The 26213-nt window shown below is 42.9% G+C and overlaps 1 protein-coding gene across 2 annotated transcripts in view; it reads left to right on the plus strand.

Moving 5' to 3' along the window:
• The window catches only part of gripap1 (GRIP1 associated protein 1), an 80825-nt gene extending 64484 nt beyond the window's left edge, over positions 1-16341 (plus strand). For both annotated transcript variants that reach the window (XM_039011214.1, XM_039011215.1), the window contains 2 exons: positions 9687-9871; positions 14212-16341. In XM_039011214.1, coding sequence (XP_038867142.1) covers positions 9687-9871; positions 14212-14289 — 263 coding nt within the window. In that variant the 3' untranslated portion in view covers positions 14290-16341. The remainder of the gene's footprint in view (positions 1-9686; positions 9872-14211) is intronic.
• Positions 16342-26213: the final 9872 nt, after the last annotated feature.

Below are 26213 nucleotides of genomic sequence, written 5' to 3' on the forward strand. Positions count from 1 at the left end.
GTACACCACTGCTGCAGCTGCGTGACGTAGGTCACTGCCTAACCTTTTCATCCAACACTGTTTGTTCTGCTTGGACAACTCCAGAAACGGCCGACCTTCTAGAATGAAGCAGCTTACAGGTCGATGTTTTATTGGATGTGATACATGACAGTAGGTCCTTTATCAATTTGGGAAGCGTGTTGATTTTGCATCCTTTCTTTTTCACAAAGCCTCATTTCTATTCTCTGAACCTGTTAATGGAAACATTGTCATGGGATTGCTCCACACAGAAAGTCATTTTTTAATAATGAAGTTGTTATAAGTGAACATTGTATAGATCTGCTCTCTTGTAGAGGAATGATTTATCACTGGAAATGACATGTGCAATGTAGTGCGTCCGTAACAGGAAATGACACGTACAGAGCCTTCAGAAAGTATTCATACCCCTTGACATATTCCACATTTTGCAGTGTTACAGCCGGATTTCAAAATTCATTAAATTGTTGTTTTCTTCGCCCATCTACACACTATACCCCATAATGACAAAGTGAAAACATGTTTTAAGAAATGTTTGTAAATGTATTGAAAAGGAAATACAGAAGTATCTAATTTACATAAGTATTCACACCCCTGAGTCAGTACATGTTAGAAGCACCTTTGGCAGTGATTACAGATGTGAGTCTTTCTGGGTAAGCCTCTAACAGCTTTTCACACCTGGATTGTGCAACATTTGCTCATTATAATTTGTTTAATTCTTCAATCTCTGTCAAATTGGTTGTTGATCATTGCTAGACAACCATTTTCAGGTCTTACCAAATATTTTCAAGTAGATTTAGGTCAACACTGTAACTCGGCCACTCAGGAATATTCACTGACTTCTTGGTAATCAACTCCAGTGTAGATTTGGCCTTGTGTTTTAGGTTATTGTCCTGCTGAAAGGTTTATTAATTTCCCAAAGTCTGATGGAAAGGAGACAGATTTTTTTTTTTGTGCCTTGTTGCAAACAGGATGCATGTTTTGGAATAATTTTTGTTCTGTACAGTCTTCCTCCTTTTCACTATGTCAATTAGGTTAGTATTGTGGTGTAACTACAATGTTGTTGATCCATCCTCAGTTTTACCCATCTACCAATGAGGTGCCCTTCTTTGCCAGGCATTGGAAAACCGTTGTGGTTTTGGTTGAATCTGTGTTTTAAATTCACTGCTCGCCCGAGGGACCTTACAGGTAATTGTATATGTGGGGTACAGAGATTAGGTAGCCGTTCAAAAATCATGTTAAAAACTATTATTGGACACAGAGAGTCTGTGACTTGTTAAATTGTCCTCCTGAACTTATTTCGGTTTGCCATAACAAAGGGGTTGAATATTTATTGACTCAAGACAGTTCAGATTTTCATTTTTAATTAATTTGTATAATTTTGAAAAGCATAATTCCCTTTTGACATCTTGGGGTATTGTGTGAAGGCCAGTGACAAAATGTTTAATTCAGGCTTTAACACAACACATTTAGGATAAAACTCAAGTGGTGTGGATACTTTCTGAAAACACTGTACACTTTCAACAGGCAGGGCTTCATTGTTTCTATAGATCTAGCCTGTATACCTCCTGGCAGTGTTTCCACTTAGCCCACTCTCATCCTGTGGGAGTTGAGAGCAGGCTGGGCTGCAGTTAGTTGTAGTGCCTCTGGGGTGGCAGGCAGCCATGGCTCACTGTGTTGCTTCTGCAGTTCAGTAGCACCAGGACCACTGAGACTAGTAGCATGACTGTTCGGCCATGTTGGCATCTCAGTGCACTTCTGCAGCAAACCTCTCTTATGGGAGGAAAAGACCTGGAAGGTTTCTATGATTCAAGAAAAGAGCAATTCTTACCTATTAGAGATCTTTGTGGTTTTATCAATGTTTTGTAGAATTCTAACCTTACCAGAGCAAAGTAGAATAACAGTGTTTGATGATTCTGAACAGGAGGTATCATTAGTTAAAGGAAGGTGAGAATGTCTATCTTCCATCTCTGGTTCAAGCCGGGCTTACAGCATCAGTGAGTCGGTGTTGCAGATGTTGTGTCACTTTGTGTTATGTCAGTCTGCTCTGCATTTGGCTCCCGAGTGGCGCAGCGGGCTAAGGCACTGCATCTCAGTGCTAGAGGCGTCACTACATCACAACCGTCTGTGATTGGGAGTCCCATAGGGCGGCGCACAATTGGCCCAGCGTCGTCCGGGTTAGGGTTTGGCCGGGGTAGGCCATCATTGTAAATAAGAATTTGTTCTTAACTGACTTGCCTAGTTAAATTAAATAAATCAAATCTGAGTCAACCGAGTATCCCCACACTAGTACTAGAAGGAAAGATGGGATTGGAGATAAAGTACATATAGGCTATATTCAAGTATAGCTTTTTGATGTCTATTTCTATTGTATTTATTTTCCTATTAAGTACATTTCTTACTAGAATCACATGAAGATGAGGGTGACTTGTTAAAGTCAAGAGCGCAGCATTTTTGTACTGTATTATAGCAATGAAAGGCAGTCTACTTGTGGTGTTTACTGTCAGTCTTCACAGGTGACAAAAATGTCAAGCATAGCCTGGAACAATAAAAGCAAGGCAATCCTACCAAAGGTTGGCTAATCCTTAAAGGGGTACTTCAGGATTTTGGCAATGAAGCCCTTTTTCTACTTCCTCAGTCAGATGAACTCATGGATACCATTTCTATATCTCTGCATGCAGTTTGAAGGATGTTGCTAACTAGCATTTTTTTTATTTTTTTTTATTTTTTAACTTTAACCAGGCAAGTCAGTCAGAGCAAATTCTTATTTACAATGATGGCGTATCGGGGGACAGTGGGTTAACTGCCTTGTTCAGGGGCAGAACGACAGATTTATACCTTGTCAGCTCGGGGATTCAATCTAGCACCTTTTCGGTTACTGTCCCAATGCTCTAACCACTAGGCTACCTGCCGCCCCAAAGCATTAGCATTAGCTCAATGACTGGAAGTATGTAAAACTGCTAGCATGCTAGTAGATACCATAGACTTCTAGTCGTTGCGCTAAGCATCGGCTGGCAAAACTACCTCTTAACTTACTTCATACTGGATGCAGAGACATAAAAATGTTATCCATGAGTTCATCTGACTCAGGGGAAGTAGATAAAGGGCTTCATTGCCAAAATCCCAAAGTATCCCTTTAAGTGTTGGAACTAATGTCTCCATTATCAATGTGTTGTCACTTACTCTGCTGAGCAGCTTTTTCTTGTTAAGATAGCTCTTCCTTTATCAGCTACAGTACTGAAACACAATATTGATTTGTCACGGGAAACACGGTGAACTAAAATGAACCTTTTCTAAAATATTAAATACACATTTCCAAAGTGTCACACATGAATTGCATGCGCCCCTGTACACACACACACACACACACACACACACACACACACACACACACACACACACACACACACACACACACACACACACACACACACACACACACACACACACACATATTTAGTCTAGAGAAAGTTAACCTAGCATCTCCTCAGTGGGCTTGATGTTATAAGTGTCAGATTGTGAAAAGTGATCTTGATTGGATGTACCCTTTACAACGCTGGCGACCCGACGCTGTTCAGACGATCCCTACTTTTGACCCGTGTTGAACCCCACTTAATAACAGTGTGACAGTTCAGCAGGGAGCTGACTTCATGGCCAGCGGAGCACTATGCACCCTTCAAGTAGGGGACCTTGTGTCTACAAGGAGCTGACAATGTCATCAACTCCCCCAATAGAAAACATGTCCTCAATTAATCATGCCATAAGCTTGTTCAGTTACAATATCACGTCAATGTCGTCAATGTCATGATCTGTCATGATCTGTCATGATCTTTAAGTAAAGCCTACTGCGTTTAGGGTTACAGCTGCTGTGACCAGGGCTGTGGCAACTGTGCACGTCCTTATCCAATTCAGAGGTGCATATTGAAGATATTGGAAGAACTGTCCACATCTACTTTTCATCAGCCAACAAGATGAGTAGGCTTAACCAATAGCAAAAGCACTAGTCTATGTCAATCTACTATCCCCCATAGTACTAAAGTCAACCTATTCTGTGCAATAAATATTCCAAAAATTGTCTGGGGAAGCTATAGATCCCAAATTAATACAACCACTAGCATCAAAAAACCTTTTTTATGCAATGTGGCTGACACAACAGATCAGAACATTTAGGTTAAACTATTAGGGTATTTCTTCACATTATAAGCGCAGCAATGCACACATGGTAGTAGACTATAAGCGTGAATGTTCCATTAGCGGAAAACACCATTATAAAAATTGACAGCAAATGCAATTATGCATGTAATGCTTTTATTATAAAGGTGCATTTATATGGTGAAAATTGTCTTCCCCAAACTTGAAACTCACACGCTGCTAATATATGCCAGTTAGGCTCTACACCCCTTGTAAAGCGGATTAATGTGCTTAATTTTAAGAAGTTATTTGGCCACTTTAGTTGTGATACAAACCTTATTGAGAGGGCCAAGCCTATGGGTTCGTAGCTTCAACCCCACAGCACGCACACCAATTGATTAATGAACTGCTGAATGTCTCTTGCTTTGTTTGCTCTTTTCAGTATTGTGTCTTATCTCTGATAGCTAATGCTTAGAGAAGAGCTTATGTCAAGTGTTGAAGTGTTGTGGTTGCAGGTTCACTTGGCACATCTAAGCCTTCTTTTGGGGTGTTGCTATAGGCCACCGAGTGCTAACAGTCAGTATCTAAATAAGATATGTGAAATGCTTGATAGTGTATGTGATGTCAACAGAGAGGTCTACTTTCTTGGGGACCTGAATATTGACTGGTTTTCATCAAGCTGTCCGCTCAAGAGGAAGCTTCTCACTGTAACCAGTGCCTGTAATCTGGTTCAGGTTATTAATCAACCTACCAGGGTGTTACAAACACTACAGCAACAAGATCATCTACGTGTATCGATCACATTTTTACTAATACTGTAGAACTTTGTTCTAAAGCTGTATCCGTACAAATATATATATACTTATAACATAATTCCATAATATATACACTGCTCAAAAAAAGAAAGGGAACACTTAAACAACACAATGTAACTCCAAGTCAATCACACTTCTGTGAAATCAAACTGTCCACTTAGGAAGCAACACTGATTGACAATAAATTTCACATGCTGTTGTGCAAATGGAATAGACAAAAGGTGGAAATTATAGGCAATTAGCAAGACACCCCCAATAAAGGAGTGATTCTGCAGGTGGTGACCACAGACCACTTCTCAGTTCCTATGCTTCCTGGCTGATGTTTTGGTCACTTTTGAATGCTGGCGGTGCTCTCACTCTAGTGGTAGCATGAGACGGAGTCTACAACCCACACAAGTGGCTCAGGTAGTGCAGCTCATCCAGGATGGCACATCAATGCGAGCTGTGGCAAGAAGGTTTGCTGTGTCTGTCAGCGTAGTGTCCAGAGCATGGAGGCGCTACCAGGAGACAGGCCAGTACATCAGGAGACGTGGAGGAGGCCGTAGGAGGGCAACAACCCAGCAGCAGGACCGCTACCTCCGCCTTTGTGCAAGGAGGAGCACTGCCAGAGCCCTGCAAAATGACCTCCAGCAGGCCACAAATGTGCATGTGTCAGCATATGGTCTCACAAGGGGTCTGAGGATCTCATCTCGGTACCTAATGGCAGTCAGGCTACCTCTGGCGAGCACATGGAGGGCTGTGCGGCCCCACAAAGAAATGCCCCCCCACACCATGACTGACCCACCGCCAAACCGGTCATGCTGGAGGATGTTGCAGGCAGCAGAACGTTCTCCACGGCGTCTCCAGACTCTGTCACGTCTGTCACATGTGCTCATGTGCTCAGTGTGAACCTGCTTTCATCTGTGAAGAGCACAGGGCGCCAGTGGCGAATTTGCCAATCTTGGTGTTCTCTGGCAAATGCCAAACGTCCTGCACGGTATTGGGCTGTAAGCACAACCCCCACCTGTGGAAGTCGGGCCCTCATACCACCCTCATGGAGTCTGTTTCTGACCATTTGAGCAGACACATGCACATTTGTGGCCTGCTGGAGGTCATTTTGCAGGGCTCTGGCAGTGCTCCTCCTTGCACAAAGGCGGAGGTAGCGGTCCTGCTGCTGGGTTGTCGCATATGGGTCTTCCAAATGGACAATGAACCCAAGCATACTTCCAAAGTTGTGGCAAAATGCCTTAAGGACAACAAAGTTTAGGTATTGGAGTGGCCATCACAAAGCCCTGACCTCAATCCTATAGGGAATTTGTGGGCATAACTGAAAAAGCGTGTGCGAGTAAGGAGGCCTACAAACCTGACTCAGTTACACCAGCTCTGTCAGGAGGAATGGGCCAAAATTCACCCAACTTATTGTGGGAATCTTGTGGAAGGCTACCCAAAACGTTTGACCCAAGTTAAAAAATTTTAAAGGCAATGCTACCAAATAGTAATTGAGTGTATGTAAACTTCTGAGCCACTGGGAATGTGATGAAAGAAATAAAAACTGAAATAAATCACTCTCTACTATTTATTCTGACATTTCACATTATTAAACTAAAGTGGTGATCCTAACTGACCTAGGACAGGGAATTTTTACTAGGATTAAATATCAGGAATTGTGAAAAACTGAGTTTAAATGTATTTGGCTAAGGTGTATGTAAACTTCCGACTTCAACTGTAGGTCCTAGTTTAAAGGAACCGTAAAATCATACTCTACATGACCAAAAGTAGGCTTGGCTCGCAGTCGGCGTTCCAATTCATCCCAAAGGTGTTCGATGGGGTTGAGGTCAGTGCTATGTGCAGGCCAGTCAAGTTCTTCCATACCAATCGCGACAATGCATTTCTGTGTCGACCTCGTTTTGTGCACAGGTGCATTGTCATGCTGAAACAGGAAATGGCCTTCCCCAAACTGTTGCCACAACGTTGGAATTACATTATTATCTAGAATGTCATTGTGTCCTGTAGCGTTAAGATTTCCCTTCACTGGAAGTAAGGTGCCTAGCCGAACCATGAGGAACAGCCCCAGACCATTATTCCTCCTCCACCAAACTTTACATTTGGCACTATGCATTCAGGGAGGTAGCGTTCTCCTGGCATCCGCAAAACCCAGATTCGTCCAGCGAACTGCAAGATCGTGAAGCGTGTCATCACTCGAGATAACGTGTTTCCACTGCTTCAGAGTACAATGTTGGCGAGCTTTACACCACTCCAGCTGATGCTTTGCATTGCGCTTGGTGATCTTAGGCTTGTGTGTGTGCGGCTGCTCGGCCATCGAAACACATTTCATGAAGCTCTCGACTAACAGTTATTGTGCTGACGTTGCTTCCAGAGGCAGTTTGGAACTTGGAAGTGAGTCTTGCAACCGAGGACAGATGTGTGTGGTCTACCACTCTGCGACCAAGCCGTTGTTGTTCCTAAACTTTTCCACTTCACAAGAACAGCACTTAGTTGATCGGGGCAGCTCTAGCAGAGCAGAAATTTGACCAACTGACTTACTGGAAAGATGGCATGATATGACAGTGCCACGTTGAAAGTCACTGGACTTTTCAGTAAGGCCATTCTACTGCCAATGTTTGTCTATGGAGATTGCATGGCTGTGTGCTCGATTTTATACACCTGACAGAAACGGCTGTGGCTGAAATAGCCAGATCCAGCATTTTGAAGGGGTGTCCACATACTTTTGTATTTACAGTATATGTGTTTTAAGCCTACCATGAGTATGCTAGAAGACCTAAACACATTATCACACAGGAGGTTCACTATTTTTTCTCAACTGTCATTGTTTGGAAATAGATCTATATCTGCCTTGTAGAGCATCTCTAGTGTTGTCTTTTCAAATGGTATCGAACGTGAGGAACAATATCTCATTAGTCAGACAGATAACTGCTCAGTCCCTTTAGTTAACTGTTGAGGGGTTTAAAGTACCTAACCAGGGATCTCCAGCAGGGCATACTCCTCCCAGAATAGACTGACTAGAATCAACTTATAGACCATATGGTAATGGAACTGCTGCATAAAATTATCAAGTGATTAGATGTAGGCTAATGGATGGGTGATACTGCTGCATAAAGTTATCAAGTGATTAGATGTAGGCTAATGGATGGGTGATCAAGTGATTAGATGTAGGCTAATGGATGGGTGATCAAGTGATTAGATGTAGGCTAATGGATGGGTGATACTGCTGCATAAAGTTATCAAGTGATTAGATGTAGGCTAATGGATGGGTGATACTGCTGCATAAAGTTATCAAGTGATTAGATGTAGGCTAATGGATGGGTGATACTGCTGCATAAAGTTATCAAGTGATTAGATGTAGGCTAATGGATGGGTGATACTGCTGCATAAAATGATCAAGTGATTAGATGTAGGCTAATGGATGGGTGATCAAGTGATTAGATGTAGGCTAATGGATGGGTGATCAAGTGATTAGATGTAGGCTAATGGATGGGTGATACTGCTGCATAAAGTTATCAAGTGATTAGATGTAGGCTAATGGATGGGTGATACTGCTGCATAAAGTTATCAAGTGATTAGATGTAGGCTAATGGATGGGTGATACTGCTGCATAAAGTTATCAAGTGATTAGATGTAGGCTAATGGATGGGTGATACTGCTGCATAAAGTTATCAAGTGATTAGATGTAGGCTAATGGATGGGTGATCAAGTGATTAGATGTAGGCTAATGGATGGGTGATCAAGTGATTAGATGTAGGCTAATGGATGGGTGATACTGCTGCATAAAGTTATCAAGTGATTAGATGTAGGCTAATGGATGGGTGATACTGCTGCATAAAGTTATCAAGTGATTAGATGTAGGCTAATGGATGGGTGATACTGCTGCATAAAGTTATCAAGTGATTAGATGTAGGCTAATGGATGGGTGATACTGCTGCATAAAATGATCAAGTGATTAGATGTAGGCTAATGGATGGGTGATCAAGTGATTAGATGTAGGCTAATGGATGGGTGATCAAGTGATTAGATGTAGGCTAATGGATGGGTGATACTGCTGCATAAAGTTATCAAGTGATTAGATGTAGGCTAATGGATGGGTGATACTGCTACATAAAGTTATCAAGTGATTAGATGTAGGCTAATGGATGGGTGATACTGCTGCATAAAGTTATCAAGTGATTAGATGTAGGCTAATGGATGGGTGATACTGCTGCATAAAGTTATCAAGTGATTAGATGTAGGCTAATGGATGGGTGATACTGCTGCATAAAGTTATCAAGTGATTAGATGTAGGCTAATGGATGGGTGATCAAGTGATTAGATGTAGGCTAATGGATGGGTGATCAAGTGATTAGATGTAGGCTAATGGATGGGTGATACTGCTGCATAAAGTTATCAAGTGATTAGATGTAGGCTAATGGATGGGTGATACTGCTGCATAAAGTTATCAAGTGATTAGATGTAGGCTAATGGATGGGTGATACTGCTGCATTTGAATCATTGATCTCAACATGTACTACAACTGATTCACATTGAATGAATTACATGTCTTGTTAAATATAACAAAATGTTCATTATCACTGACAAATTAAATGTACATTAGATATAATTTATAAGCCAGTTTTAACTAAGGCCCTAGGTTATTTCCTGGGTTGGTCTCGAGGAACAACTGCTGGCTCTAGTTCAATGAAGCATGGCTGTGAATTGTCCCTTTGAGTAACGTGTACCTTCTCTCCCCTGCAGCACATGGTGCACATGGTGCAACGGCGGTTGCCCATCACGTGGGCCAGGTGGGGGGACATGGTCATGGCTTGGGCTCTGTGCTCAGGGACCTGGTGAAGCCTGGGGACGAGAACCTGCGGGAAATGAACAAGAAGCTGCAGAACATGCTGGAGGAACAGCTGACCAAGAACATGCATCTACAGAAGGTAGGCCACACTACAGGAGGTGGGCCACACTACAGGAGGTGGGCCACACTACAGGAGGTACACTGCGGTGAAAAACTATTTGCCTCCTTTCTGATTTTCTCTATTTTTGCACATTTTTGATACTGAATGTTTTCAGATCTTCAACCAAAACCTAATATTATATAAAGGGAACCTGAGTTTACAAATAACAACAAAAATAAAAACATTTTGAAACTGAACGCAGCAATACAATATTCCAAAACATGAAAATGGTTAAATATTAACAAATGTGAAGTTTTGGAATAGCCTAGTCAAAGTCCAGACCTAATCCCAGTTGATATGTTGTGGCAGCATTTGAAACAAGCAGTTCATGCTTGAAAACCCACAAATGTCAATAAGTTAAAGTTCTTCATGCAAGAGTGGGCCAAAATTCCTCCACAGTGATGTGACAGACTGATCAACAACTGCAAAAAGCATTAGCTGAAGGTGGCACAACCAGTTATTGAGTGTAATGGGGTAATTACTTTTTCACACAGGGGAATTGAGTGTTACATAACTTTAAATAAATAAATAAAATAAGTATACTTTTGTTATTTGTAAAATTTAGGTTCCCTTTATCTAATATTAGGTTTTGGTTGAAGATCTGAAAAACATTCAGTATTAAAAATATGCATACATTTTGAAAATCAGAAAAGGGGGCAAATACTTTTTCACGGCACTGTAAGCTACACTGCAGAAGGTAGGCGGGCTACACTGCAGAAGGTAGGCGGGCTACACTGCAGAAGGTAGGCGGGCTACACTGCAGAAGGTAGGCGGGCTACACTGCAGAAGGTAGGCGGGCTACACTGCAGAAGGTAGGCGGGCTACACTGCAGAAGGTAGGCGGGCTACACTGCAGAAGGTAGGCGGGCTACACTGCAGAAGGTAGGCGGGCTACACTGCAGAAGGTAGGCGGGCTACACTGCAGAAGGTAGGCGGGCTACACTGCAGATGAGTTGATGTGTGGGGATCCATACCGAGGGCCAAATGTGTGACTTTGGGAGATGTGTGTAGTCAGTCAGTGTGCATGTGTAGGTGGCATGCCTGCCTGCTGCCATCCAGCCCTGAGACTAGTGCACCATAGAGGTTATTATTCATCACAGGCCAAGGCGTTGGAGCGCCGCCTTAATGTTCAAATGGGTTTCTACGCAGGAATAGAAATGGGTCTCCTCCAAGCAAGGTATGGTGGTGCAGTCTCTTGTTTGATTGGATTACAGTGTGGTGTTTCCATCATCATGCAGATTATTACCTCAGAACATGAACCTATCAAATTTCTCCTGGCCTTTTGAGGAACTGTGCTGAACTAATCGGTGATGGGGGTGGTAACTGACCCTGTTTATTGTTGCATCAATGATACAGTTCTCTGTTGATATTTATACTGTGTGTGTGTGTGCTGGTTAGCTACAGTGAGGGATGTAGTGCTGTAGTAGGTCTTGGAGACAGTCTAGGTTCTTGGCTGTGTGGTGTGTAACTCCCACGGGGAGTTGTAGGTTACACAAACAACCGGCTTTAACCTTGGCTTGGAAGACACCTGAGAAATTTGGGACAGGGCTTGCCGGCACTCTGGCTCTGCTAACTTTCTAGATAACTTAGAATAGCTGTCAGTGTGTCCATACAAATAAATCAAGTCTGATATTCGGTTGTAGTTGTCCTCCTCTGGATCTTTGATTTACAGACAGCCAATGATCCCCTTTGATGTTCTCCATCGTAAATATGATCATTTAATATGCATGATAAATATTCTGGGAACGTCGTCACGCATTTGTTTTATGCAGATGGGAAGAGAGCTCAATTACAGTTCCCCCAAAAATGTGGCTAGTTGTGGAACAATCGGCTGCTGGCTCTTACATAAGCAGCTCAACGCTGGTGGCTAGTTGTGGAAGAAGCGGCTGCAGGCTCTGACATAAGCAGCTCAACGCTGGTGGCTAGTTGTGGAAGAAGCGGCTGCAGGCTCTGACATAAGCAGCCCAAAGCTGGTGGCTAGTTGTGGAAGAAGCGGCTGCAGGCTCTGACATAAGCAGCTCAACGCTGGTGGCTAGTTGTGGAAGAAGCGGCTGCAGGCTCTGACATAAGCAGCCCAACGCTGGTGGCTATTTGTGGAAGAAGCGGCTGCAGGCTCTGACATAAGCAGCCCAAAGCTGGTGGCTAGTTGTGGAAGAAGCGGCTGCAGGCTCTGATATAAGCAGCTCAACGCTGGTGGCTAGTTGTGGAAGAAGCGGCTGCAGGCTCTGACATAAGCAGCTCAACGCTGGTGGCTAGTTGTGGAAGAAGCGGCTGCAGGCTCTGACATAAGCAGCTCAACGCTGGTGGCTAGTTGTGGAAGAAGCGGCTGCAGGCTCTGACATAAGCAGCTCAACACTGGTGGCTAGTTGTGGAAGAAGCGGCTGCAGGCTCTGACATAAGCAGCTCAACGCTGGTGGCTAGTTGTGGAAGAAGCGGCTGCAGGCTCTGACATAAGCAGCTCAACGCTGGTGGCTAGTTGTGGAAGAAGCGGCTGCAGGCTCTGACATAAGCAGCCCAAAGCTGGTGGCTAGTTGTGGAAGAAGCGGCTGCAGGCTCTGACATAAGCAGCTCAACGCTGGTGGCTAGTTGTGGAAGAAGCGGCTGCAGGCTCTGACATAAGCAGCCCAACGCTGGTGGCTATTTGTGGAAGAAGCGGCTGCAGGCTCTGACATAAGCAGCCCAAAGCTGGTGGCTAGTTGTGGAAGAAGCGGCTGCAGGCTCTGACATAAGCAGCTCAACGCTGGTGGCTAGTTGTGGAAGAAGCGGCTGCAGGCTCTGACATAAGCAGCTCAACGCTGGTGGCTAGTTGTGGAAGAAGCGGCTGCAGGCTCTGACATAAGCAGCTCAACGCTGGTGGCTAGTTGTGGAAGAAGCGGCTGCAGGCTCTGACATAAGCAGCTCAACGCTGGTGGCTAGTTGTGGAAGAAGCGGCTGCAGGCTCTGACATAAGCAGCCCAACGCTGGTGGCTAGTTGTGGAAGAAGCGGCTGCAGGCTCTGACATAAGCAGCTCAACGCTGGTGGCTAGTTGTGGAAGAAGCGGCTGCAGGCTCTGATATAAGCAGCTCAACGCTGGTGGCTAGTTGTGGAAGAAGCGGCTGCAGGCTCTGACATAAGCAGCCCAACGCTGGTGGCTAGTTGTGGAAGAAGCGGCTGCAGGCTCTGACATAAGCAGCTCAACGCTGGTGGCTAGTTGTGGAAGAAGCGGCTGCAGGCTCTGACATAAGCAGCTCAACGCTGGTGGCTAGTTGTGGAAGAAGCGGCTGCGGGCTCTGACATAAGCAGCCCAACGCTGGTGGCTAGTTGTGGAAGAAGCGGCTGCAGGCTCTGACATAAGCAGCCCATCGCTGGTGGCTAGTTGTGGAAGAAGCGGCTGCAGGCTCTGACATAAGCAGCTCAACGCTGGTGGCTAGTTGTGGAAGAAGCGGCTGCAGGCTCTGACATAAGCAGCCCATCGCTGGTGGCTAGTTGTGCCAGACTTGTTAACAGCAACGTAACTGTTTGCTTTTATCCAAATTAAATGAGAAAATCCTGATCTGATTAAACACTTATGAGAGAATGCTGTAGGGGAGAGCAACCATGTAGGGCCACCCTCATTCCTCTCCTCTTCCACCTCCCTGTCTCTCCTTCCCCGTCCCTCCTTCCTTCCCCATCCCTCCCTCACAGTCCCTCCCTCACCGCTGCTACTAAGCAGCCTTTCAGCCATGGGCTCCTAATCGTGTGCTGGAGCATGATGAAGCCGTGTCGCAGCCCACAAAGTGCAGAATGACAAAGGGTGACGTGATGATTGCGCTCGATACTGGTAAACCTGCAGGTGGGAAGGCAGGCTGCTGCCCCCCCCCCCCCCCCCCCCCCCCCCCATCTCCTCTCTGGATTTTGTGGGCAGCGGCAAGCAGCGAGTCATGAATATTCAGTGCCTGTTGGAGCCACCAGCCCAGAAACAAACAGCCCTGTTAATATTTGATGGCTCTTGCTTTAGAGTGAGCACACAGAGGAAGGGACATTGGCTTTTTCTGGTAGGAGATTGCAGCTGAACCTGAGTCTGTCTGCTAAATGGCCCCCCTGCACCCTGGCAGGAGGAAATGTTGATTTGGTTGATATTATATACTCTCCATGCTACAATTGTCAATGTTACAGTTGTTTCCCAACACCTTGCATGAACTCTCTGATATTTGGTATTTCAGTAGCTACAGTACATCAGAATAAACGAGGATGAATGATGAAAGAGTTTTGGATATGAAAATGCCAGAAATGAGCAGAGGTTTTGGTTTGCTACTCAGCTTTGTGGTATTAAAATAGCAATTTTTGTTTGTCTTTTTTAGGACCTTGAAGTTCTGTCTCAGGAGATTGTCCATTTAAGTAAAGACTCAAGTCCTGGAGCTGGCTCAGCTACGGGCTAAAAGACTGGAACAATTCCCTCCTCTCTGCACTCTCTCATCACCTGTTTCTGTGGCCAACAAGAGGACATTACCTAATTGACTGACTGAACCTCTGGCTGGGAACACAGATGAAAGGAGAGGGATAGAGGGGGGTAGGAAGGGGTTAGTGCTCTTGAAACTGCTTTACTACTGAATATACTTACTGTAACATGTCTTGGTTCTTTCTGTGGTATTGTGACCTGACTTCTGTCTGTCTGCACTCTCTGCCTCCCCACTCTGGTGTGATCTGAAGAATGGCAGAAGGCAACAATATCTGGATGCCAGGACACAGTGCTTTACTGGTTCACGACTACAAGAGATTGTTTAATGTTGCGAATAACAAGACACATTCTGCTTACTCATACAGAAGCTTAAGCTTTTGTTTTGCCTGTACTCGTATTCATTTCTTTATACTTTCAACTCAACAACTCTTGTTTTTGTTTGTATAAATCCTGTATATATGAAAAATCAACTGTAGTAATTTAACTGTACTCAGAGTAATAAGTATTGTATAGGAGCCAAAATTATTGTAAAAGATTTACGTCCGTCATACATTCCAGATGCTGAAATGTCCAGTTTGAGTTTGTCTGGGGAAAGTGTGAGTATCTTAAAGCCAGTAGTAAAAAAAACAATTAAATCAATAACATGCATAGTGTTGAGGACTGGACCAAACCACCACTGTTTCTTGGGGAATGGACAAAACCACCCTGTGTCCACTCACTGAGTTAGAGCTCTATGCTCGTTTCCTTTTATTCTGCACCAGGCACAAGTCCCGTGACTGCAGCAGAAGCACGGAGGAGGCCTTGGCAGCTCAGCATCTGGTGTCAACATGAACATGATGTCCAACTCCACAGAGACTGGCTAGATGCCTGCTTTGTGGCATGCTTTCAAAATGTCACTTTGGCTGCTTTCTCTATCCCCAATTAAGACTCCAGGTGTGGTTAGATTTGCAGATTAAATTCCGGCTTAACTCCACTTTGATATTTTCTGAAAATATTAGATTCCAAATAAATGAGGAAGCAGAGGATTCTCTGTGATGAGCAGATACATTTGTTTGATAACTCATCTCCCCCTGGCTGAGGTCTAACAACAGTGTCAGTTGTTCAACTCTTCCTTCACTCTGACAAAGCTCATCAGTGTGCTCACTGAGTTCAACATGGACAGGAAACTCATCACCAATATTTATTATCTGGCATCAATACCTGGCCATTACTGTGTGTCAGAAGAACTGGCCCCATGCTCTGTAGGGATGGCCAGGATGAGGGAAACATGGATCATGTGAAGCTGTGCCTTCTATTTCACCTGTCTTTGACTCACTTAGCAAATGTCTTATTTTAAATGACTTCTCAACATGACTGAACAGCAGTAGCTGGGCAGATCAGATGGTATAACACAGTGTGGTCTAACACAGCGTGCATACCTACCTGTGTTAGCCTTTTATACTTTGAGACATGTTTCCCTTATCTGAGAATGTATGCACTCCGTGAACACTTGTTTTAGAACGAAACAGATTGGTCATTGGAAGCCCCCCCAAGAATGTCTTCTCTTATGTACAAGTAAGACTGGGTGATATATCAAATGAATGATATATTCAAATATATTTTTTGCCGCGATGTTTCAAATGCCCGTATCACAAGAATCTAGGTTTTTATTTAATGTTCATTTTTATGAGCGTTTTATGTATTTTTGGTCTCTTCTCACTCCACAGACACCAATCCCCTCCCCCTCCACTCACAACAAAGACGAAAGATAACTTCTTCATCTCACACCATTTACAGACAGACTTTACGGTATGTTGCTTGTTTAAAAAAAAAATAATCAGGTAATGTTTTTTAGAGCCCAATTCGTACAGTCCAATTTTTTGCCACGTTCTTGCCGGGATAAGCCTTTTATACCTCCCGTGCACATGCCGGCAAGATTAGGAGTGGGAGTAGTATTTTAATAAATTAATTGAATGTACACCATCACAAATACGTTTTTGGCAGGTCCTAAGAAACATAAGACTAATAAAATATGTTTTCAAAAGAATAGAATGGCATATTTTGAGTTGGAATTATGTTATTGGTCTGTGCAGCCTATATTCTAAATGGCTGCGCCATGCACATGAAACCAATAGTGATTTTGTTCCTTAAACAGGCAAGGCACACCAGGCTACCCTGATCACAATCAACACACATATACAGCATTTTAGAATAGGCTAAGAATATCATTAAATATAACGGTATAAAATACAATTCATATTTTTCCCAAACAATTTGCACCACATCAAACTGCTGTCATGTTAAAAAAAAAAAAGTGATATTTTGTAAGGTAAGCCCATGCTTTTATGATATCCAATTGGTAGTTACAGTCTTGGGAGAGGCGAAGATCGAGAGCCATGGTCCTCCGAAACACAACCCAACCAAGCCACACTGCTTCTTGACACAACACCTACTTCACCCGGAAGCCAGCCACACCAATGTCTCGGAGGAAACACTGTTCACCTGGCGACCGTGTCAGCGTGCATGCGCCCGGCCTGCCACTAGAGGGCGATGGGACAAGGACATCCCTGCAGGCCAAACCCTCCCCTAACCCAGACTACGCTGGGCCAATTGTGCGCCGCCCCATAGGTCTCGCCGCCTGGACTCGAACCAGGATCTCTAGTTGCTCAGTTAGCAATTTCAAAATACGTTATTCTGCAAACTTTTTGCAGAGCGACTTACAGTAGTGAGTGGATACATTTAAAAAAACGTTTTCCCGTACTGGTAGCCCGTGGGAATCGAACCCACGACCTTGCCGTTGCAGGTGCCATGCTCTACCAACTGAGCCACACGGGACATTTACTGTGGGAATAAATATCACTGAATGATGAAAATATTGGAATATAGTAGGCTAATGCATTGAAGGCATCGAATTGTTGCTTACTGAAACTCCCAAAGTCAACCAATTATTATAATACATTATTTTGCTCGATCGAGTATCGGCAACTACAACAGCCTGCTCAGTTAGCAACTGTGATGCGATGCAGTGCCTTAGACCACTGCGCCACTCGGGAGGCAATCTATATTTTCAAAAGCTTGTTAGTCTCGTGTTTTATATTTCACAACCTCCGCAGGCTGTTGTAGTTGCCGATAAAGTTTGCAGAATAACGTATTTTGAAATGTGTATTTGACAACAAGCCATCTGTGGTACTGTGTTGTGACAAAACTGCACATTTTAGAGTGGCCTTTTATGTCTAAAATATATTCCATGTTTCATCCCTTTTGGTGTTTTTATAATTTCAGAACGATCTAGTAATCTGAGGTACAGCATGTCTCCCTGCCATATAGCTTAACATCTCAGTTCAAACACCTGCAGTGTTCATATTGCAGACTAACATGCTGAATCAGACACGTGAGACTAAGGCCTAGATTCAATCCGGAGCGCGGAAGATTTAATATTTAAACGCAATGTTCCCGCGTTTGTGGAGACTGCAGTCACGCTAAACACTGCATACAGTATGTCGGCTCAATCGGAAATTCCCTTTTATTTTCAATCAGTCTATAATGGGGATCTTCGGCGCTCCGAGTTGAATCTAGCCCTTATTTCTTGAAGCTAGCTGATTTTTTGTTATGTTTTTGCATATCTCATATTTTCTCTCCTATGCCTTCAGTCAGAAAACAGCAACTACTATTATTCATCTATACTGAACAAAAATATGAACGCAAAATGTAAAGTGCTGGTCCCATGTTTCATGACTTGAAATAAGAACATTTTCCATACGCACAAAAATATTATTTCTCGCAAATTTTGTGCACAAATTTGTTTACATCCCTGCCAAGATAATCCATCCACCTGACAGGTGTGACATATCAAGAAGCTGATTAAGCAGTACAATGTTTCTAGTTGAGGGAGCATCCAATTGGCATGAGAATTTGGCAGTATGTCCAACCGGCCTCACAACCACAGACCACGTGTAACCACGCCAGCCCAGGACCTCTGTTATACCCCTTAAAGGGGGAAATATATAAATAAATCACACGAAGTCACCTCGTGCAAGTGAGCAGCAAGCTAGCTAGCAAAACGGCTAATTTTGAAGTGGTCTAGACATACAAATAACACATTTGAATGTTTTAAACACCTTTGCTGCTGACTAAATAACACAGTAACATCTGTAACATTCTGACATTAACAAATACATTCAAAATTGCATTCATACCTAAAAGAGGGAAATATATAAATAAATCACACAGAAATCTGGCTTCAAGTCACTTGTAATGAGTGAGCTGGGAAGCCATGTGCGCCCCTATAGGAAGTCCTAGGTATAACCTATCAAACTCAGATCAGACATCAATAGAGCACACAGATTGTATAATCAACATTAAGATAATTGAACAGCATATTACTTACTGGTACACATTATGATTATGTATTATTAGTTTTGTTATAATTAAGGCACTTTAAATTCTGTCATACCTCCACATCCGGCTTCTTCACCTGCGGGATCGTCTGAGACCAGCCACTTGGAAAGCTGATGAAACTGTGGGTTTGCACAATCAAAGAATTTCAGCACAAACAGTCAGGAACCGTCTCAGGGAATCTTATCTGCGTGCTTGTTATCCTAACCATGGTCCTGACTGCAGTTCGGCGTCATAATCAACTTCAGCGGGCAAATGCTCGACTTCGATGGCCACTGGCACGCTGGAGAAGTGTGCTCTTCACAACTGTACTGGGCAGATGGCAGACAGCATGTATGGCATCGTGTGGGCAAGCGGTTTGCTGATGTCAACCATTGTGAACAGAGTGTCCCATGGTGGGGTTATGGTATGGGCAGGCATAAGCTACGGACAACGAACACAATTGCATTTTATCGATGGCAATTTGAATGCACAGAGATACCGTGACGAGATCCTGTGGCCCATTGTTATTCCATTCATCCACCGACATCACCTGATGTGTCAGCATGATAATGCACGGCCCAATGTCACAAGGATCTGTACACAATTCCTGTAAGCTGAAAATGTCCCAGTTCTTCTATGGCCTGCATACTCACCAGACATGTCACCCAATCAGCATGCTTGAGATGCTCTGGATCGACGTGTACGACAGCTGTTCCAGTTCCCGGCAATATCCAGCAACTTCGCACAGCCATTGAAGAGGAGTAGGACAACATTCCACAGGCCACAATCAACAACCTGATCAACTCTATGTGAAGGAGATGTCACACCAGATACTGACAGGTTTTCTGATCCACGCCCCTACCTTTTCTCCCAGTCATGTGAAATCCATAGTTTAGGGCCTAATGAATTTATTTCAATTGACCGCTTTCCTTATTTGAACTGCAGCCAGGGGTGAAAGTAAGGCGATATGGTCAGGTACTGCCGTACGGGTAAAACGTGAGCCTATCACACAACATGCACCAACAACTATTTGCGATTACGCCATTATTTAATATTATTGCATGTAAGCAGCATGAACATGTTTCGAATTGACATTAAACCGGTTTGTATACACTCCAAATTGCGTTGTGGTTTAAGGAGAACACTTACATTTTGTCAAGGTGGAGATTAGTGGCCGAGATCAAGGTGCGCTTGGACAACAGTGGATGCATCAATTCAGGCTACAAGTGTAGGCCAATCGCAAAATGTCAGTACAATACATGTAGGTGTTTTATAACCGATGTCTCTTTCCGTTAATCAAATTGCGGGTGCACAGTGCACTAGGCATATTGCAATATTTAAAAATACAATCGCGGAAAAACTGTTTGGAAAATAAATAACTATTGCTGTCAAGAGATGACAATGAAAAGACTCCAATCTGTCTTTTAGTTAGCATGGCACAATTCTTAACTAAATTAAGTGAACAGTAGCCTGTCTTATTGGCACCAGCCGAGAACATGTGCCATATCCCCGGTGAGTGTGCATATTCACTGTCTTTATCATTGGGTCAGTGCCATTGGGCCAAGGTGTGTTATCATTGGGTCAGTAATTTCCTCCTCCAGGTAAGATGGATGTCATATTGTATTTGTCTCCCTTTTTCTTAGGCTGATTATATGGATCAGACAACATTGTTTTTATTGATATGTTTGCCAGTGTCAGCAGAGTAGGCTACCCTGTCATTTTTGTAGTATTTTATTTTATTTTAAGCGTGCCCAGTATCGGTAAGAAATTACATCTACTTTCACCCCTGACTGTAATTCAGTAAAATCTTTGAAATTGGTGAGTTGTTATATTTTTGTTCGGTGTATTTATTGAGCGCTGATAATTCTATCCTTCAGAGGCTCACTTTTGGCAATTACCCTCATAGGTGCATGCAATTTAATTCACTCCTCTGGGCCTGAGGTTGAGACCAATCTTATGGTATACACATTGGATGCAGGAAGAGAGCCAGAAGAAAGTTAGCAGCACTGAAGTAGGCGAGGCCATTGAAGATTAATATAGAGGTGAACCGAGTACAATATTATAATTTTTTAAACACAAAGAATGGGTAGTTGTACTAATCTCATAAAAATAGAGATGCATTGCATACCCAGGCGACATAATGGATGCCGTACTTGTTAGAGAGCTGTTTGGCCTTAAAAGGGGGATAAAGCAATGCACCCAAACATACGCTACTCCAAAATAGAACCAGGAAGTGCAATCGATTTTGAGTTCTTCACTGACCTCCAAACAAATCTCGAAATCATGTATAATTCATAGATTCGCTTAAAGCTGAAGTAGACATCTGGCCTGTGAACACATGTGTAGCACACATGTCTATAAGTGTTGTGAGATGGAATAAATTGTTAGCAGTGTGCCTGATTTGTTAAGCGTGTGCACTGGATTTAGTGATGATTGACAGACAGGCTTGTGAAGCAACCCAACCTTTGCCCACCTTGCAAGGTTCCCCGGTGACTTGCAAACAGACTAGCTAGCTTTGTCGCCAATCACTGTTTGGATTACAAATTGAGTGACAGTTTAAGTAATGCGATTTGAGACCGAGAATAAATCAATGTAAAGTTGATGTGTTGTGTAGCCACCATGAGGTTATAGATGTTTTTTAGAATATGTAATATACTGTTTTATTGATGTCATATTCTCTAAAGTGCATATATTTTGTTACACTAATTGCTTTTCTTGTATTTTATGTCCCCCTGGAAAATGAAGTATCGAAAGGTGAAGACAAGTTTTACTGAGTTAATTTAGAAAAGATAGACACAATTTGGTTGTTGGGGTTAATTGTAGTGTCATGGTACCAACCTTTTCTAATCTGTTTTTAATTAAACACAATTCACTGAGGCGTCTCGCTCTTGACTCTCGTAATTGGACTGACGTGGATATACAGTGGTGGGTTCAACAATAGAATGAAGTGTTCCTCTTGAGCGTTGAATTTTTCAGTTAATATATCTTCATGTTGACCTCAGGGCTACTTCTGAACCTGTGTTGTTCTCTGTTCACCCAATAGTGAGTAATTCCATGAAATGGTAATGTGTATTAGATCAGCCTTTCTCAAACCCAGGTGTGTGGACCGGCGCTGGTCGGTGGAGGAATGCCTGTTGGTCTGCGGCATATCCCTCATGTAAAAGTCCTACTGATTGCACCGGTTCGTCTAAATCCACTGAATGTTTAGTTCATAGAACCACAGTTACGTTAGTAACCTCCGATGTCCGCTTAGCGGTTGATAGAGCGGTGTCTTTTTTCTTCCTACGAATGTCGCTCTAACTTTAGCTGTCAGCTATTAACAATTCCTGAGAGCTATGACTCCCATGAACACGTGTGTGTCTTCTGTTTCCCTCGACTAACGCTCACAAGCCGCACAGGACAAGCTAGAAGGGACTGTTAGAAAATTGCATTTTCTACACACACACACAATAATTACATGATTGTTGTCCTGAACTTCCCAATACTTTCTGATGCATTTCATTCACTACAAACCATAATTCCTTCAAATTGAAATGTGTCCTACCTGATTTGACCTATGTTTGTATGTTATTTGAATTTGTTTAGATAATGGCAGGGAGGCCAAACTCTAGTTTTACCCCCAAAAATGGTTTACACATTTGTTTCTGATACCCCGAGGTGATCCTAAAATAGCTAATCAAATTGTTTGATGGTCCATGTTATTACTATCTTAAGCAATTCTGTGTTAGGATAGTAGATATCATAGAGAAACGCATAGAAAAATGTGAATTTTCAATAAAAAAGCAATTGTCAATTTTTTACCCAAGCGGTCCCACGGAAGAAGGCCATGCCTTGCCGGTCCCACGGAAGAAGGCCATGCCTTGCCGGTCCCACGGAAGAAGGCCATGCCTTGCCGGTCCCACGGAAGAAGGCCATGCTTGCCGGTCCCACGGAAGAAGGCCATGCTTGCCGGTCCCACGGAAGAAGGCCATGCCTTGCCGGTCCCACGGAAGAAGGCCATGCTTGCCGGTCCCACGGAAGAAGGCCATGCCTTGCCGGTCCCACGGAAGAAGGCCATGCCTTGCCGGTCCCACGGAAGAAGGCCATGCCTTGCCGGTCCCATGGAAGAAGGCCATGCTTGCCGGTCCCTGGCACAAAAAAGTTTGAGAAACTGCTTTATGCTTCCACTTCAAGATTAATGCGCCAACTGATGTTACTGTGTTTGAATTCAATACCTCTTTTTTACCTTTTTTAAAATCTTATCTATGAATAGGATGTATAAAGTAGGGCCATGCAGACAACACAGTCTGTTTTGTCACAGTGTATTTTGTGCTTCTCGTCTATCCTCACTGCCTCCCTTTTGAAAAGAGATGTAACATCAAACAACATTGTCCTTCTGTCATCTCAGCAACACATTTATCGGGCCAGTTAGGGCTGTAGTTGCCAACTGTAAATGAGCAGTTACGTTTTGAACAGCCTCCCAGCACAAACAGCTGACCCTCCCCTCCAGCCCACACCCCATACAAAATAAAAGCTGAACATTACAGCTTATCAAAAAGATGGGAGAAACCACAAGGACTATACAGTAAGACATGTTGATACTTAAACTAAATCAATAGCTGTCATCTCTGTGATGGTAAGATTGACTATACCATCATATGCAGTACATGGTACAAAATGCAGCTTTCCACTGTTAAATAAATATATATACTGTGTATATATACAGTACAAGTCAAAGTTTTGAACACCTACTCATTCAAGGGTTTTTCTTTGTACTATTTTCTAGATTGTAGAGTAATAGTGAAGACATCAAAACTATGAAATAACACATGGAATCATGTAGTAAGCAAAAAAGTGTTAAACAAATCAAAATATATTTTATATTTGAGATTCTTCAAATAGTCACCCGTTGCCTTGACAGCTTTGCACACTCTTGGCATTCTCTCAACCAGCTTCATGAGGTAGTCACCTCGAATTCATTTCAATTAACATGTGTGCCTTAAGTAAATTTTTAATGCGTTTGAGCCAAGGTAGGGGGGGTATACAGAAGATAGCCCTATTTAGTAAAATACCAAGTCCATATTATGGCAAGAACAAATCAAATAAGAAAAGCGAAACGACACTCCATCATTACTTTAATACATGAAGTTCAGTCAATACAGAAAATATCAAGGACTTTGAAAGTTTCTTCAAGTGCAGTCGCAAAAACATTCAAGCGCTATGATGAAACTGGCTCTCATGAGGACCGCCACAGGAAAGGAAGCCCCAGAGTTACCTCTGCTGGATAGGTTCATTAGAGTTACCAGCCTCAGAAATTGCAGCCCAAATAAATGCTTCACAGAGTTCAAGTAACAGACAAATCTCAACATCAACTGTTCAGAGGAGACTGTGTGAATCAGGCCTTCATGGTTGAATTGCTGCAAGGAAACCACTACTAATGGACACCAATAATAAGAAGAGACTTGCTTGGGCCAAGGAACATGGGCAATGGACATCAGACCAGTGGAAATTTGGTCTGGAGTCCAAATTGGGGATTTTTGGTTCCAACCGCCGTGTCTTTGTGAGACGGTGTGGGTGAACGGATGATCTCCACATGTGTATTTCCCACCGTAAAGCATGGAGGAGGAGGTGTTATGGCTTGGGGGTGCTTTGCTGGTGACACTGTCTGTGATTTATTTATAATTCAAGGCACACTTAACCAGCACGGCTACCACAGCATTCTGCAGCGATATGCCATCCCATCTGGTTTGGGCTTAGTGGGACTATCATTTTGTTTTTCAACAGGACAATGACCCAACACACCTTGTTGTGGAATATCTAATCAAAGGGAAGAGAGACTGCAGATTCTTTCAAACAACACTTTATTATAAGATTTTCCAAAATGAAGCAAATCAACCATCACCAAGAATGGTTCAGAGTTGAAACTTAACAAGCATAGCCGGGTCTCTGCTTTTATAGAGGAAATACAACCCCTTTCTGTATACGTGGCAGTCAGCAGATAGTGTGTAGTCATTAGTTGATAGTCATTAGATAGTCATTAGTTGTCTGTGCAGACTTAAGGTAGCACAAGGTTGATAACCCGAGGGCTCAACCATCTAACTGCATTCACAACAGCAAAACACTATAATGTGCTCCTTTCTGCAAGTTTCCATACATGTGACTTTCTGTAGATAGTAAACCCACGGGATGTCGCACCCAAGCGGAACTTAGTCATAAGAATCTTAGTCATATAGCTAAGTCCCACAAAGACACGTTTGTATCAGGTTAGCAAAAACACTAGCATATAACAAGAGACAATTCTTTAAACAGTAAAACACGGGATTGCATGATTATTATGTAATTTTCCATGACAACCTCCAGGCTGTGTAAGGGCTATTTGACCAAGAAGGAGAGGGATGGAGTGCTGCATCAGATGACCTGGCCTCCACAATCCCCCGACCTCAACCAAATTGAGATGGTTTGAGATTAGTCGGACTGTAGAGTGAAGGGAAAGCAGCCAACAACTGTTCAGCATATGTGGGAACTCCTTCAAGACTGTTGGAAAAGCATTCCTCATGAAGCTGGTTGAGAGAATGCCAAGAGTGTGCAAAGCTGTCATCAAGGAAAAGGGTGGCTATTTGAAGAATCTCAAAAATAAAATATATTTTGATTTGTTTAACACTTTTTTGGTTACTACATGATTCCATATGTGTTATTTCATCGTTTTGATGTCTTCACTATTATGTAGATAATAGTAAAAATAAAGAAAAACCCTTGAATGAGTAGGTGTCCTAAAACATTTGACTGGTAGTGTATATACTGAACAAAAATATAAATGCAACAATTTCATTGATTTGAATGAGTTACAGTTCATATGATAATCAGTCAATTGAAATACATTTATTAGGCCCTAATCTATGGATTTCACATGACTGGGAATACAGATATGCATCTGTTGGTCACAGATACCTTTAAAAAATGGGCCTCACAATAGGCCTTAGGATCTCCTCACCTGTTTTTGTGCATTCAAATCAAATCAAATGAAATTTTATTGGTCACATACACATATTTAGAAGATGTTATTGTGGGTGTAGTGAAATGCTTGTGTTACTACTGCACTGTTGGAGCTAGTATCTAACAATTCACACATCTAAAAGTAAAAGAATGGAATTAAGAAATATATAAATATTAGATTGAGCAATGTCGGAGTGACATTGACTAAAATACAGTGAATAGAATACAGTATATACATATGAGATGAGTAAAGCAGTATGTAAACATTATTTAAACATTATTAAAGTGTCCAGTGATTCCAAGTCTATCTATATGGGGCAGCAGCCTCTAAGGTGCAGGATTGCGTAACCGCGTGGAAGCCGGCTAGTGATGGCCATTTTTAGTCTGATGGCCTTGAGATAGAAGCTGTTTTTCAGTCTCTTGGTCCCAGCTTTGATGCACCTGTACTGACCTCGCCTTCTGGATGATAGCGGGGTGAACAAGCAGTGGCTCAGGTGGATGTTGTCCTTGATCTTTTTGGCCTTCCTGTTACATCGGGTGCTGTAGGTGTCCTGGAGGGCAGGTAGTTTGCCCCGG

Source organism: Salvelinus namaycush, chromosome 16 (genome assembly GCF_016432855.1).
Source record: "Salvelinus namaycush isolate Seneca chromosome 16, SaNama_1.0, whole genome shotgun sequence".
Classification (NCBI taxonomy): domain Eukaryota; kingdom Metazoa; phylum Chordata; class Actinopteri; order Salmoniformes; family Salmonidae; genus Salvelinus; species Salvelinus namaycush.